General features: G+C 42.4%; 1 protein-coding gene across 5 annotated transcripts in view; it reads right to left on the reverse strand.

Moving 5' to 3' along the window:
• The window catches only part of LOC147443392 (DNA mismatch repair protein MutS, type 2), a 32,204-nt gene extending 21,649 nt beyond the window's left edge, over positions 1–10,555 (reverse strand). The window contains exons 1-4 of one of the 5 annotated variants that reach the window (XM_086529267.1): positions 8,657–10,555; positions 8,027–8,545; positions 7,156–7,196; positions 6,829–6,966 (exon numbers count right to left, since the gene is read on the reverse strand). In XM_086529267.1, the coding sequence (XP_086385393.1) occupies positions 6,963–6,966; positions 7,156–7,196; positions 8,027–8,545; positions 8,657–10,354 (2,262 nt within the window). In that variant the 5' untranslated portion in view covers positions 10,355–10,555 and the 3' untranslated portion in view covers positions 6,829–6,962. Of the gene's footprint in view, positions 1–6,534; positions 6,967–7,155; positions 7,197–8,026; positions 8,546–8,656 lie in introns of those variants that run through there. The other 4 variants (XM_086529264.1, XM_086529265.1, XM_086529266.1 and 1 more) reach the window with 4 other exon arrangements.
• Between the last annotated feature and the right edge of the window lie 6,761 nt (positions 10,556–17,316).

Here is a 17,316-nt window from a genome sequence, read left to right on the forward strand (position 1 = left end):
GCTGCACCTTACACCAAGCATTGTAGAGATTTTTGCAATCATAAGTAGACCGCTCTCGCCATAGAGAGTGGGGCCCTTGGAGTAGGGTTGACAACTTGTCTGGTGTCGTATTCTTCTCTCTCTATCTCTCAGTCTCAGCACAGTGTTCACCACTTTGTTTGTGTCCATTGCACTCTCTCACTAAAGAAACGGAAGGCTCTCCCTTCCGTAAGTAAAAGGAACCCTTGAGCACAGTTCGGAGCACTCATCTTGAGCAAAGTTCAACATTTACTTCCGCTGCACCTTACATTGGTATCAGAGCTTTGGTAGTGTTTTGTATCACTCAAGGAAAGAACCACAACAATTTGTTTTGCTTGTTGCGGTCGCACGTAACCCAAGTCCTCTTGGGCGTGTCGATTCCTAATCGTGTTTTTGAAGAGTGACAGGAAACCCAAGAAAGAAGGGCTTGTCCAGCCTCCCCTTGTGCCTTTTACCGTCCTTATGTGATCCCTTTTCATAGGCATGACATATTGTACGTTGAACACGATTCACTCATGAATGAGCACGGATGTATGCGGATTACTCATGGAAAGATGAAATGTTTGCATCCAAGGAATTCACAGTCCATGTCTCTTCCTTGGCATGACACAATATCCAATAGAGCACAAGAAGGATTGAGCATCAAGCATCGGCATTTCCATTGTGATTTGCCACAGTTGATAAGGATAGATTAGAAAAACAAGATTAGATCTCATTGTTTGCGTGTGTTTGATGAACGATTTGGCACTCCGTCACTTTGTTCATTTGCATCGTATGCACAGTTTGTTCGAAGGAATAGTATTTTTCCAGTCACTTTACATGGAATGGGTATGTTCATGTTTTTGTGTTGGAATTGGTTTCGGGAATTTTCAGCCTCGGAGATTCTTGAAGAAGGTAGACACATGGCTATAGACGAAGTGGAAGCATTGAAGATGACTTTGTGTTGCTTTCGGCGCAGCCCAAAGAAGAAGGCATTGCAGACCTTTATGAAGTTCAAGTATTGCACCAACCCACACATCAGAGTGGGCCGGCGAAGAGTCCTTTCCAGGATTCCGGATGTTATTGGCGATCTCCCTCGACGCCATACAGTTCGGTACCAGTACCTCACTTTGAAAAGAAGGGGATGTCACGTGACAAATCCAACCCTATGTGTCCTGGACAAGCTACTTCATGACAAGGGTTCAGTCCAGTTCAGTCAGTCTAGAATAAGAAGTGTTCTGGCACTTTGTGAGTCTGTTCGCAGACTGTGCATGTCCAGGCACTTAGATATCCTCTGGTTGCACACAGCATGACCATCAGATTTCTATTAGAACCCATCAGGAGCATTTTTACAATGCATAGGCCTATTTTTTCCTATTTTTGACATTTATTATTTTTGAGTGACTTTTGTTGGAAAGTAGGTAGGGCAATTTTGCTAAGATAATATAAAAGCATGTCACGTGACACATCCAACCCTATGTGTCCGTGGACAAGCTACAGCATGATCAAGGTTCAATCAGTCCAGTCAGTCTAGATTAGAAGTGATCTAGCACTTTTGTGAGTCTATTCGTAGACCGTGCATGCCCAGTCACTTAGTGTAGATGCATATCCTCTGGTTGCACACAGCATGATCATCAATATTCCCACCAGAATCCATCAGATTCCATCAGGGGAATTTTCCAGTGCATTTAGCCTATTTTACCTATTTTTGACATTTTTCACTTATTATTTTTAAGTGACTTTTGTTGGAAAGTAGGTAGGGCAATTTTGCTAAGTTTGTATATAAGCAAACTAGAGTTAGCACTAAATGGCAGAAGAGGCAACAGGAGCCAAGCTCAGCAGGCAACTTCTCAGCAAGACCAAGCCTTGGTGGTTTCCCTCCAAGCAAAGAACTTCATCCTCTAGCGTTTCCATCAAGCATCATAGCCTGGAGTTTTGCACCAGCACAATCGCCAGAAGACAACAGCAGATAGCGTTTTTGCATCAGATCTCCCCGCAGCATCGCACAACTTCTAGAGTTTTTGAAGAAGCAGACAAGCTAGCGTTTTTGACATCAGCAGCCCTAGCGTTTTTGAAGATCTCCGCATTTGCAGATTTCAGCCTTCGCCGATTTTCAGCAATAGAAGAGTAGCAGATTCAGCCCATAAAGAAGTAGCAGACTCGGGCCGGAAAGACCATCAGTTTTCAGCCTAAAGACACCTCAATTTTCAGCCCTAAACTTGCAGATTTTCAACGTCAAAGACCCACAGAAAACAGCCCCCAAATCAGCGTTTTTGGACTAGTAGCAGATTTCAGCCCATAGCGTTTTTGAACAGCAGTAGAAAGATTGCAAATTTCAGCCCTTATGTTGACTTCGTCATCCCCGTCATCATTGCCGCAATAGCCTAGACTTGCATCAATCTCTTGCATTCAGTTTGTACCAGATTGTGCAATCATAAGTAGACCACTCTCACCGACGAGAGTGGGGCCTTCGGAGGAGGGTTTTACAACGTCTCTGGTGTCGTATTCTCTTCTCTCTCTATCTCTCAGTCTCATACACTTGCATGCACAGTGTCCATTCACTTTGTTTGTGATCATAGCATTCTCTCATTAAGAACGGAAGGCTCTATTTTCCATAAGAACAAAAAGGAACCTTGAGCACAGTTCGGAGCATTCATCTTGAGCAAAGCGCAAACATTCACTCCGCTGCACCTAACAAAGCAACCCAGAGTTAGCACTTTCTGGCAGAAGAGGCAACAGGAGCACTCGCTCAATAGGCAACTTCTCAGCAGAACCCCAGATGCCCTAGCGTTTTTGCTTCACAGTAGCCAGATCAGCCAACGTTTTGCTGGCGACAGCAGACCAAGCAGAAGCCCCAACATTAGCAGATTCTCCACAGCAAGACCATTTTCAGCCCTAGCGTCTTTGCATCTACAAGACACTTCAGCGTTTTTGCAGATCTTCGCCATGGAATCCCCACAAGCATCAGTGTTTTCAGTTTTCAGCATTTAGAACCCGCAGAAGAACCCCCAAACCACACAGATCTCACCTTCCCACAACAGATCCTCGCCGCACTGTTAGATCCTGCGTAGTTTGCAGATTCAGCCCGGAAAACGCAGATTTCAGCATCTGCATTTTCAGCGTGTCGTCGTCGCATCGTCACCATCGACATCATCTCCGACAAAGAGTCAGAATTCAGCAGATACAACATTTGCAGATTTCAACCATTAGCATTTTCAGATTTCAGCCCGTCTCATCGTCGTCCTCGTCGTAGTTGACATCGTCGGCAAGTCCAAGCATTGTAGAGATTTGTGCCCAGAAAACGCAGATTTCAGCATCTGCATTTTCAGCGTGTCGTCGTGGCATCGTCACCATCGACATCGTCTCCGACAAAGAGTCAGAATTCAGCAGATACAACATTTGCAGATTTCAACCATTAGCATTTTCAGATTTCAGCCCGTCTCGTCGTCGTCGTTGACATCGTCGGCAAGTCCAAGCATTGTAGAGATTTGTGCAATCAATAGCAAAGACCACTCTTGCCATCGAGAGTGGGGCCCTTGGAGGAGGGTTTGACAACTTCCCGGTGTCGTATTCTCTTCTCTCTCTAACTCTCAGTCTCGTGCACTTCCACTCACAGAGTCCATTCACTTTGTTTGTGTCCATTGCACTCTCTCACTAAAGGAACGGAAGGCTCTCTCTGCCGTAAGTAAAAGGAACCTTGAGCACAATTCGGAGCACTCATCTTGAGCAAAGTTCAACATTCACTTCCGCTGCACCTTACAAATCATCCTTCATATGTCCAATTTGTCCACACTTGAAGCATCTTCCTTCGCTAATGTAGGTTCTCAATTCGGCAGGAGAGGTATTTCTCTTTCTTGGGTTGATTTGGCTTTGCTTCTGCATCGGAGGCGGTTCTTTTCTTCTTTTGAGAAGAAGTGGAAGTAGGCTTTTCATGGAGAGCCTTCCCCTTGGCATGATAGGTGCTTTGCTCCACCTTCCTCGGAGTACCCTTGTCATGTATACCGTCAGCTATACGAGCTGATTCAATAAGTATCTGCAAGTTACCTCGAGGGTAAAGCATCATAGCCTTTTGCAAGGCTTCATGCAATCCTGATTCAAACTTGCGTATCTTCTCCGAATATTCAATCTTCTTGCGCGGGGTGACTTTCAAGAGAACGTCCCAAAACCTATCCACATAGCGTGGAACAGTTTCGTTCTCTGACTGTGAGAGTCAATCCCATTCTTTCTTTACTTCTTCCTCGTAGTCTGGAGGAAGGAATTGTGCATAGAACTCCTTGAAAGCAGTCCAATCTTGGGGCTTGCGTTTTTCTAGGATCAGGGTCAGCCACCAACTGTTGGCGGTGCCTTTTAGGTACATACTGACATGGCGAAGCTTGGACCTTTCCTTAAAGTTCCCTTCTGCAAATGCAACTTCAAATTGGCGGAGGAAAGCCAAAGCTGTCATTATCATGCAGTCCATTGTAGGTGTCAAATTTTACATTTTTGTCACCTGACTTGAATGTTTTCTGCTTGTGATGCTTCTTCTTACGATGCTCCTTCTTTCTATGCTTCCCTGTAACTATGAGATTCAAAGCGAACCGCCAAAGTACCTACGAACCTCGACGTCTACCTCGCGCTCCTGTCTACGAGCTTCAGCTTCAGCCACCAATCGTTCCTCTCACTCCACCGCTTCCACGCGCTCTACTCGACATGCTTCTTCTTGCCGCATCATCTCCATCATCATCCACATCATGGAATCCATGGAATTTGGTGGCAAGGATGGAGGGGTAGGGGGAGGACTCATGGGAGGATTTGTAGGTGAAATAATGATGGCGCCCCTTTCGATATTTCTTTATATTGCTTCAACACGTTACAACCTCTGTGGCTCTACTCTACATTTGCCCCGCAATAGAATGCCAGAGAGAGAGAGCCCACGATTCAATTTAAAGGTCCCAGGTCTTCTAAACGCAGTACATATGAAAAGCATCGAACTCAAAAGCATCTGGTCCAAATGCTGGCGCTGGAAAGCTGTTAGTGCAAAATCCAGAAATCTGTACACCCCGTCGGATGGGGTGTCATAAGTTGGGAAGACTTTTAATATTTGGCCCACTCCGTGAGGATCTGTAAGTTGGTGAGAATTTTGTCTTCTTCTGCTTTTGCTGGGGTTTGGGCCCCTTGCTTGGGATCTACAAGTTGGCTAGGGTTAGGCTCGGGGAGCCCTAACCCGTTAGGTCTTAACAGACTTGACACGTAAGCAGTTTGCAACACACACCCCCCCCCCCCCCCCCATTCCCGTCCTATTCGGGACCCTCCTGTTCCCATTCCACGTAACTTTGACATGAGGAGGAAGAGCATGAGCCGATGCAGGACCTGAAATGCTAATGTGGCAGCTGTAATTTGGATGGTCACGTCAGCTCGGAGTATGGTCCCACCATAAAAATTTTGCAAATCTTCTCACTAAGCCTCTACCTCGACCTAGATTGGATTATATTCTTTAACGTATGGAGTTGGACTGTCACAAATGGATGATGTGCCATGACCCTAAGGGACCTAAGGAGGAAGAGCATGAGTCGATGCCACCGAAATGAAGGACCCAAAATGCTGACGTGGCAGTTATTAAAGCAGTTGACTTTCAGAGCTTTTGGGTGCGCCAGTTTTTTAAAAACTATAGACTTTCGTGCACTTGTATTAAAGGGCTTTGAATATGTGCCTTGGGGGAGTTATTTGCAATCGTTGTTTGGACGAGTGGCTCCTCTCAGCACTTGTTTCTAAGAAGATTAATAATAAAGAAATACCGCACGGGGCACCTGGATAGGTGCCACTGCATCTTGGAGAGGAACTTCGCCACTCTATGTCTAGTCTCAAGTGTGAAGTTTTTTTTCGATTCAAGTGCTTAAGTGTTAAAAAAAAAGGTTATGACAAATCTCCAACACTTTCCCTTCAAGGCTTAATGGGTGGTCCATGTAACCAGAAGGGCACCACGTACCAATTGAAAATAGCAACGGGAACATCTTAGTCCAGTTTGGTCTATTGTTGTTGTCCTTTCCTTTTATTAATCAATTGACCCTTTCTTCATCCAGTTGCCCAATTTTCAGATGAGGTGCCTTTTTATGCCACTTGTCATTATGATGTGGCACTATTTTGATCAGTCAGCCCTAAAACAAGGCACCCCCTTTCTATAGGACTCTAGGTCACTAATTAGAAAATAATTGATGTCTACCCCCTCATTCTCATTCATCCAGTTGTATGGGCACTCTCTTAAGTTATTGAGTTACTGCTCTTAGGTCATTATCTCTCTCTGCCTCTCTCTCTCTCACTATTTGTCTCCTCTATCTACTCTCCTCTCTCGACTCCTTCACAAATGAATTTTGGGGATCAAACAGCAACCTGTACGCAGCATTGACAGTCCTATGTGCCATGATGTTCAGAGAATAACTAACTCATAAACCAGTCAATAATTTTTCTCAACTGACTCATAAACCCTGTCCACAGTGTGCAAGAAATATCACAATCGTCATTCCCAGAAAACATAATATGCATGCTTGACAGGCATCGTACCTTTTCAGGTTTCAAAAGCTTTGTCACTTCACTTAACTTTGCCCGCACTTTCAGACCACCAAGCTGCACAAGAAAGCTTTCATCATCTTCTGTTGGGCCCTCAATGACTGTCGCCCGTTTCTTACCAAGGCTTCTAATAAGCACAGAGTCCCCCACAGATGGTTTGTTAGCTGCTTCGAGTTGTACTCTTGCTTTTGCAGGTGCAACAAATGTGTTCATATAGGAGTCAACAACAGATGCAATGGCGCTAAGAGCCTCACCCATGGACATGGACTTCTCATTTTTGTCTAGGCCTTTTGAGGAACTTTCAAAGTTGGATACAATCTCATCCATATAAGACTTGGCTACATGTACTTCCTTTTTCACTCTATCTTCTCGCTGCAATCGTAAAGCACCAATACGTGTCTGCAAGCTATCAGCCTCTGCTTCTAGCTGTTATGTCAGGTGAGATTCAAGATGAAGTCAGAGATTAGTCTTTCAGTGCACACACAGCTTAATGAAACACTTTTTTCTGAAGAACAAATAACAGGCATACCAGAAAACCCAAACTAAAACAACAGGAAAGCCATACTATAGAAAGATAAACTGAATTTTGAAAGATATAAGATGCAAATTCACTACCATTGAGAAAGCTGAGCATGCCATGCATTGTCTGCCGTGCACTACAAAACAGCAAAAGAGGATTAAAAAAACAAATGAAAATATCACTGACACCACACGAAGCCACAATTTCGGTGCTTGCTCTCGTGCACTGTGATGAATTAGTCATAAAAGCATCTCCAATAATCAAGAGTCAAGACTCAATCTAAAAGTTTGAAACTTCAGAAAGCAGAGGCCAAAAATTTAAGAATCCAGACCACGAAAGTACTACCAAGGAAGGAACTTCAGAAGTACCACTATGAGTCGCTTGTTTTTGCCTTTCAATTGCATGAGTTCTAACTTCCTATGGTAACAGCCCCACATTTTCCATGGCATGGGCTTGTTTATCCTAAGCCCTCCAACTAGAATTTGTAAAATCTCCTGGTCATTTTGCCTTGTCAATCCACAATAAGTTTGGACATTTGTGAACTGCCCCTCCGCCACTTATCTAGGCTTGGGTGACCACTCGCTTCCTATGAGGGTACAAAGTACCTCACTCAAAGGAAAGACTAAATCTCACGTAGTATGAATATACAAACATTTTGCCTTCCACAACAGAGAAGATACTTTTCTGCTCGCTGATGCTCCCCAGGGCCCACACAATACTTGGGCCATGTGGTCTCACAAGAATAGTTCAGAATTCGAAGTTAAACATAATCTAGCCATGCAATGACACGCTCTAGTAGCAGTGGTCTTAGATGTAGCTTAGGACAGACTGATGCCATTCAAACAGAGGGTAGTCTGATGATACACATAAACGTTGCTTTAATGCCCAAAAGAAAAGAGACATTGCCCAATACGACACAATTCAGTGCATTGACTTTGCAATTTAAGAAAGCACTTGTAAACTAACCTCATCATGCAGCCTTTTTGCATTAAAAAGTACCAGCGCAGCAGCCTCTGCTTGAGACTTTAAGGTGTTTCTTTGCTGTATCAGAGGATCCATTAGCTGAGCAGCTCTCTGTTGTTCATTCTCAGGGGCCAACATCCTCATCCAATGCCTGGCACGAGTTAAGATGTCTTCACCAACACCAAGTGAACATGCTATGTCCAGTGCATTTGATTTCCCTGCAACACCCCATAAAACTCTGTATTTGGGTCGTAAAGTTTCAATGTCAAACTCCACTGATGCTACCTCAAATCGTTGGTCCGTCAAGCTGCTCAACTTGGAGAAATGAGTTGTGACAATAGTGAGGCATGCATGGTCAGCCATGTGCTCCAGTATTGCAGAGGCCAAAGCAGCACCTTCAGAAGGATCTGTACCACTTCCTATCTCATCAAAAAGCACTAGTGACTTGTAACTTGCAGCTTCCATTATTCTACATACTCGACGAATGTGTCCACTGAAAGTAGACAGACTTTGTTCCAATGACTGGCAAAGGAAGTAGAAACAACAAAAACAATCCATGACATTTTCATATGTACTTGTATGACATTACAGCATCCTGAATGTCCAAAGAGCATGACAATACAAGGGTTTTACCTGACTATCCCCAATATCCGCTAGGGCTTGGTCAAACCACGGAAGTACTGCCATCCCTTTAGCTGGAACAAACAGTCCAGCTTTAGCCATCAGTGTAGCCATTCCAAAAGTCTTCATCGAAGCTGTCTTTCCACCCGTATTTGGCCCGCTTATTACAATGACACGAACACTGGACTTGACTTTAAAGTCCAATGGAACTGGAAAACTTGCATCCTCCTGTTCTTCCCTCCGCAGAAGAGTTTGCTCTAATAGCAAAGGATGAGATAGCCCCTCAATGTAGACCCAAAATGCATTAGAACCTTCAGAAACCCCTTTATCCTGTTTTCCACCAAAATCTCTTGCAAGGCTAAAAATAGGTTTTACTGAGCTAAGCCAGCGGCCATGTCCAGCCTTTGCACATGCAAGATCCAAGTGAGTCATCTTCTCCAATAAACTCCAGATGTCACCTGCAACATCAGCCAATTCCTGGGTCAGCCACTCTAAGATCAGAGACTCTTCTGCTCTCTCTTTGGATGCGAGTTGAACCTCATTGTTGTTCAACTCAAGAGCAGCTTTGGGCTCCATAAAAACAGTTGCCCCTGTGTTACTCATGTCAAGAACCACTCCACCAGGTAATAGATGCTTGTGTGATGCCCGAACAGCTACACATTGTCTGGCCCTCCGTGTGGTTACAAAAACTGAATCCATCCCCCCCGCTGCAACAACCTTGCCACCTATTTCCAAAAGCAATCTTTCCAGAGTTTTCATATTCTCTTTACGAGAAGCTCGTATGGCTAAAAGATTGGGACTTGCCGTGTCGAGTATAGCCAAAGAGGAACTGTCGAGGGACATGTTGAGAGATTGCACAAGAGACGTGCAAAAATTTGCATTCTCCATGATGGACAAGAGTGGAGCTAAAGCACTGCTTGTGGATCTGCTGGAAGACACAGGACCCGTTTTTGGCTGACTTTTGCATACTTCAGCTGGAGATGCTGCTGGTGTGCAGTTATGCAACTGGTCATAAACACGCTTGCTTGAAGACAGCAGCTTCCCTACCATACAAAGCTCACTTACATTCAACACATCACCTGCCATCACAGACCTTAAAATGGTGCTCACATCAACAACACCGCTGAAGTCAAGGGATGACGGTATGAGCAACGCAGAAGCTGTTTGCTCCAAAAGTTTCTCACTTTCTTTCTGATTTCTTCCAAAAGGTATGCATCCCTTTCTACAGATGTCTCTAGCCATATGGGTAGAAGCAAACCTTGAGACCTGCTGGCAAACCGGTAACCACTCCAAAAGCTTGAGCGATTCTGCTTCGACACTATCCTGACCACCTCCACCCTCAACCTCCAATTCTTCATCCTGGCTGCTTCCCTCCTGAAGCAGCTGTATCTTACTGCCTGGTTCCACCAGCGCCTGTTGATTCTTTCCAAGCAGCTGCACACTACTAGGCTGACTTGCTGGTGGGTGTGGGTGTAATGCACGAAAACTGTAAATAGACTTGTGCCTCAAGCCCGTTAGGTGGGAATGTCTTGTATGATTGCTGCGCTGCAGGAAGAAACACTGCCGGAGGAGGACGCATTCCATATTGGCCAACTGCCGCACTCCAGGGAGAGCGACTGACCCTCTCCACCTAGCTCTCGCACCGCTCCCAACGGTGCCTGTTGTGCGTGACGTCCGACAGGCCGGGTGTTCCTCACGCCCACATGGCATCCGGCCAATCAACGGCCATCCAGCAACCTATGAGTGACAAGGTGCCTTACGCTGGGTTCAGACGAACCCGGCCCAGCCGTTCGCATGGTGTGCAGGAAGACCTCGAGATTACAACACTTGCAGTGCCTTCAATCGTTGATGAAAGGGCATCTCATTTCCGGGGGCCGGAAGCCCCTCTCTTTTCCTCATTGTGTGCTTCATGTACCTATGTTCATCTTTGCCCTCGCGTCATCCGAACCCGGCCTAGGATCGCCTTCACATTATTAGAGGTCTCCTCTGTGTCACTATATCAGACTTCAGGTGCGGGCTTGATCTCCATTATTGGATCACAAGGTAAACTAGGGTATTGTACACTTGACGTGCCCACATGGACATGCTGCGTGTGATAGTGTGGTGGTAAGGCTTTCATGTGGGGACCATGAAGTCATGAGTTCAACCATGTGTAATCAGAGGGAAAACTTAGGGGTGCCATTTTCCCCCCTCTTGGGAAAATTGGACGTTCCAGATCACCTAGTGATATAGGGCCATTAACGTGGTCACCTCAAACCGTGTTATAAGACCTCATAAGTCTTCTAAACAAAAAAAAAAAATTACTTTGAAGAAATTCAGGACCCACGTGAGATAGTAACGGGGCCACATCAAACCGTGTAATAGCACTCGGCCTTCCAACTAAAAAAGGACACTTGGAAGAAGTTCAAAGGGGTGTAGAGTGTCATACTAGTTGTGACAACTTGCTAGAGAGTGTTAACAGAGTACACGATGCAAACTATGAGGGCCCGTTGAAAATATAGAAAGCCATTTCCTTCCAAAGGCTTAAAAGGCTCACGTAAGAGCCACTCTTTCGTCTTGGGCACTTTCAAAGGTTAGGTCCACATGGTTAAGTATTATAAACTTCATGTGTCTTTTTCTTAATGAATTCATGAGTGAAAAATATCCTAAATTTATGTAAAATGAAGCACCTCTCATGTTGTTTCTTTATCTCTTCCATTCCATTTACTTCTCACTATGAAGGCCCCCCTATGAAGGCCCCCCGTAAATCTACCTCCTTAGCTTGAATTTTTCTCTTCAATAATGTTTAGGAGTCTTCATAACCTTCCTCATAAAGATGAGATTCCGGCATTTAGCCACTAGGACATAAAATCTACAATTTGAAACTACATCATTTCCTTTGTCACATTACTCCATTTTCCTAACTTTCTTCAAATGCCTAAAAAGGTCAAGGTACTACTTGTGAACTCTCACCGCAATTTTTAGGTTTAAATGAGTTCTGCAAAGCTACTAAAGCTAGAATCATTACGAGAACTTTGGAAACAAAGTTGTTTGACTTTTTCCATGGCAAATTTATTGCTTGATCGTTGACTCACAAAATTCCAAATGTTACAGCAGGATGGCTATCCTTCACGAGCATTTACTCAAGCCCTTGATGGCAAGGGACTAAACAAGAATTTGAAGTGGATAAGAGAAGCTTATGGTCTTTAATGAAATTTTTAACTTTCCTTTTAACTGAGTGTTGCGAGGGAGTTATTTAGAAAACTAAGTGTTACGAACGAAGGCACCCCATTGTTGTCTAGCTTCAATGTTCTAAAGTGAAGCTCTACATCAAATGAACCAATCATAAGAAAGTAGCAATTGTGTTTCAATGGTAGAAAAAAAAATTTGTAATGCTTATGGTGGATAGACCAACAAGGCATTCATCATGATGAGAGCTTCATAACAATTAGGAGCAAATATATGAGAAGAATATACTCAATGAAATGAAAATGGATTTGTTTGATTGACCAAGATAAGAGAGAAAATTACAAGTTAAGCATGGTGGCCTTATATAGGCTCAAAATGGAAGTTGGCGATAAATTCTAGAAAGTGATATGCACCACATGTGAGAATGTGGGCTACACCAAATAGAATGGGTGGATAGGAAAAAAGTACTTGTGAGGCTTATAGGTTCCATAGGAAAAAATGTGACTATGCACATAAATGGTGCATGCTTTGCTTAAGGGTTTGTTATCATCGTCATGGTATAAGCTATAGGCTTACCTCGACAAATGGCCCTGTAAGTTGAATCTTACACAAGTGCCCGTGTCTCTCTTCTCTCCTCTCCTCTCTTCTCTCTTGTCATGCCGGTGTGGCACTCCGCTCTAGGAGGTGCATCCACACGCGCTCCCTTGCTCTTTGTCTCTTTCGGATTGTGCATAGCCTCAACGATGTGGTGTACAGTATGCCAGGTATGAAGATCTTTTGCAATTATTGTTTGTAGCATGTTATTTTCTATGTTTTGCAGGCACGCCTCGTCTTCCGTTTGTTGGACCAATCAATTCCATCTCACTTTCTAATCAATTGAAGGCTAATCATAGTAGACATCAGTAAGTAATTAGTATAATTTTGTCTCTTACATTGAACTATACAATCAAATCGGATGTGGTTCCTACATTTTACGTTTGCTTGTGACTCTACTTTATCTATGCTATTAAGTTAGCACTGTAGAGTTTTTCTTCTCATTAAGTTGTCTCTCACATTTTAGTTTCAGCAAGGTTATGGATAACTTTTTTGTTTGTGTTCCACTTTAATTTATTTTTAACATTGCCATTGCCGAGTCAAGGTGCCACAACTATATGTTCTAAATGTGCAATCAAACACTAATATTGAATCAAATTCTAGATAGGCACAATATTGTTTTATCTCATTGCCAATTACTAACAAAAAATTAACACATTTTGGATTCGTTAACTATACTTTGGTGTAAGTTTGACAGTTGCAGCTTTCTCTTACTTGTGCCTCTCTCTACACGCATACACTGGTATATATATTTTCAAATACAATATACCATCCAGGTGCGTACATCCAATAACTCCTTGCTTTCTTATCTTTCAAGCTATAAACCTAGCCATTTCTCATATGGTGGCTTGAACTCCACACTAAATAGAGTTTTTACCGAGAACATTTGACATTACGCTCTGAAGATACTCCCACGAGCTATGATACTTGCATTCATGTACAAACAGTTTGTAAGTGATTCGGTATACTCCAAAGTAGTGTAACAAATAGTAAACATTTTTCTCTTTTATGTCTTGTCTGGTCCATTGGTCACATGCACCAGATTTGCCGATTTAGGCAGTGTGTCAATGCTCATCCTGGTGTAGATTCGCGGATTTAAGCAACACCCCTTGTCCGTGCAAATCCACCGATTTAGGCAGCACGACTGCAGATTCACCGATTAAGGCAACACAACAACGAACTACAAATTCACGCTTTTTAAACAATACCAAATGCAAATTCATCGACTTAGACAATACGTCTTATTGGTGTAGATTAGTCGATTTAGGCAACACCGATCTCACAGGATCATGCTGCAGTGGCTGGCCACCACTGTCCTTAGTATGATTTTGTTACCAGGGTATATGTTGGTAGATATTTGGATTTGGATTCATATTTTGGACTTGGAATTCGATTTAGAATTGGTATATGATGATTTTATGTCGCGACAATGTTTATGGAATTTGACTTGAGATTTATGAAAATTGAATGATGAGTGTGACCAATGATATCCTGATTCATCAGGGTATGACATATACTGCTTATTCTAGTGGTATGGGACACTAGAATAGGTAGTATGTGGATGCGGCAGGCATAAGCAATGTTGTTTAGTTTAATAAATTTTTCTTTCATAAAGTGATATTTGACACAAAATACTAATCACTGTTTCTGACAAGTATCGTTTGCAGATTCATACTTTGCAACTGAAAACAATTGCTTTCCAACGGAGAGGTATGTAATGGAATTGATATTTTGGTATTTACTATAGCTGACAGGTGAAAAAGGCTTGACCGAGCTAGGCCTATGTGAATGGATGTATAATTTATGTACATTTTATTATTCAAGTGCTCTTTATGAGCTTTGTCCATTTATGACCAATCGGCTAGTTTGTACTCATTTTTTAGCATCAAGAAATCTATAAGTAAATACATGCAAGAGGGAAATATTCACTCTTGCATGGGGGGAGATTGCACCCAATGCTCGTGTCTTTCTTCTCTCTTGTCGTGCAGGTGTGGCACTCCGCTCTAGTAGGTGCATCCGCACGTGCTCCCTCGCTCTTTGTCTCTTTTGGATTGTGCATAGCTTTGATGATGTGGTGTACAATATGCCAGGTATGCAGATCTTTTGTAATTATTGTTTGTAGCACGTTATTTTCTATGTTTTGAAGGCACGCCTCGTCTTCCGTTTGTAGCAGAAACAAAACATAATCAAGCAAGTCTTAATGAAGGAAAAAAATGGCACACATTCTAATGCTCTATTTCAAATTATCTCTAATCACTTGGTTAGGGAAGTGGCCATGTAGACATATCCAAATCCAAGGAGAGAAATAATTAGGCTTGAGCTTATTTGACCTATTCCTAAAGAGTTATGGATTGTCTTAGTGCTTAGAGAGATAGAGCACTAAATCTAGCATAGAGACCTAATTAGTGTAATTAGGAAATGCTGATTATGCATTAGCTATGATACCACATGTAATGCCTATGGTGGATAGACCAACGAGATATTCATCATAGTGAGAGCTTCATAACAATTAGGACCAAATAGATCAGAGAGAATGTACTCAATGAAATGAAAATGGACTTGCTTGATTGATCAGGATAAGAGATCTAATTACAAGTAAGCATGGTGGTCTTATATAGGCTCAAAATGGAAGGTGGCTATAAATGCTGAAAAGTGACATCACCATATGTGGAAAAAGGTCAAGTAGCATGTGGGTTACACCAAATAGCATGTGGCTATAATTGTGTAGCATATGCGTATAGTAAAGAAGCATATGTGAGGATTATAGATTCCATAGGGAAAAATGTGACTGTGCACATAAATGGTGCATCCTTGCCTTACGGGTTTGTTCTCACCGTGAGTGCAAGCTACAGGTTTACCTCAACAAAAACAATAGCATCTTAGGTAGAGCAGCATCAAGTGTTGAGGCAAATCAACGTTATAATGAGATGTGTTATGATAAGAGAATAAAAAAATGATTTGATAAATTTTTAATTCACCCAAACATTCCGTTGTTGGCAACCGAGACATAGAATCTTAGCATATCTCGACCCTGAAAGGCACCGTTGGCTATCATTTGGCACCATGCACTTAAGAGTCCATTTGCAACTCTCACAAGAAAGGAGGCCTTGAAACTCACCACAACAAAGGTAAAGATGTGAGTAACTTACCACTCAACATTTTCAAAAAACAACTATACATAAATTGAAACTAAAGTCTTAGTCCCTGAGCAAGCCTTTTGTTTCACTTATACTAGAGAAATCATTTGGAAATTACACTAAATCTCCACCCAATAAACTCCTTATATAGTTTAACCTTGCTTCCTATATATAGAATTCCTTGTTATGTTAGCATCTACAAGAATAGGACTACTCCTAAGCCCCATTCCCATAAGTTCCTAGCCTTTAGGCTCTTAGTTATAGTATGAATTTTTTTAGACATTACTTCCCCCTTGGAGAAATCTTTTTTCCTCAAAAACAAAACTGGGAATTCTCTTTCTAAGAGCATTAATGTTTTCCCAAGTACAACATTCTATAGGTCTATCCTTCCACTCACTATTCATATGCTCAAATCATAGGCCTATCAACTTAAACCTTATAATTGCAAGCAAATTGATAAATATCAGGTAGAACCATAAAGATAGTTTTCCTCTAGTCGAAAGAGATCTCATGTGATTATAAGACCAACTCCATTTGGAGGTACTTTATTGTGAAAAACTTATTGCCCAAAAGCCCAAGAAATTCCTTTCAAAAGCTTGGAAGGCTTACCATCAAATCCAACTTTGAGGAAATTGAGTGCATTATTAGCAATTGCCATGTGTGGGATTAACCTCTTCCTTGTGTGGATCATTCATTTGAATGATTGGCACTTGGACTTTCTTATGATAGAAATAAAAAGTTTGCACTTTGTGTCTAAGTCCATGGTCCACTTACCCCTGGCTAATGCAGAGTTTGTGTGATAGTAAATTGGGTGCACCTTTGCTTAGTCATACTCGTTCAAGTTCTCATCATGCTTCTTATGCATCAAAGTTTTATGCTTTGGTTGTGTATAGTATGTATGATGAGGAAGAATCTTTGTCATTTGAGGAAGCACAAAAAAAAAACAATCGATAAGCTACATTGCAATCTGAGTATGATTTTATCATGAAGAATGATGCATGGCCTTTGTGCGCTTTGCCTTGCATCAAAAAGTCAATCAATACTACTAAGTGATTTTTCAAGCTGAAATGTAAGTCTGATAGTATTTTTGATTGCTATAAAGCCAGACTTGTCGCAAAAGGTTATGCTCGAGAGAAGGTAATTGATTTTGAGGATTTTGCCCCCACTTGTTGTATGACTATCATTCGTAGCATTTATGTATTGGTAGCGCATAATGGATGGAATCCACATCAGGTGGACGTAAAGATAGCATTTTTGAACGATAATTTATATGAGTATGTGTATGTACCATAGCCTCGTGGGTTTTTCCAAAAGGGAAGGAAAGGTGTGCAAGGATAAAAAGTCTTTGTATGGTTTGAAGCAAGCTTCACATGCTTGGTATAAGGGAATACATGTTTATTTGGCTACTTTGGCTATTAGAAGTGCCCAATTGAGAGCACTTTGTAAGTCAAGTGTTGGAGCAGGAGCTATGGTGGGTGAAGGCAATGCGGTGCCATAAAGGAGAAGAGAGGGAGAGAAGAAGCTAGTGTAGTAGAGGAAAAGAGAGGTAGAGAATGCAAAATTCAAAATCAGAGAGTTTTCATTAGGTTTTCAAAGCCTTACAAAGCGTTCACGCACAAATGACCGCCCAAGTTCGGATGAGCCCCAACAATCACCCCCTTCAACCAAACTGGGACAAATGTCAAAAGTACTTGGTGGTGGGTTCTCTTGGATACAACATGGTAGTTCTCATTGGATTTAGCATTCACAGTTCTCATGGGATACATCATGGTG

Source organism: Adiantum capillus-veneris, chromosome 14 (assembly GCF_014529385.1).
Source record: "Adiantum capillus-veneris isolate H3 chromosome 14, ASM1452938v2, whole genome shotgun sequence".
Classification (NCBI taxonomy): Eukaryota; Viridiplantae; Streptophyta; class Polypodiopsida; order Polypodiales; family Pteridaceae; genus Adiantum; species Adiantum capillus-veneris.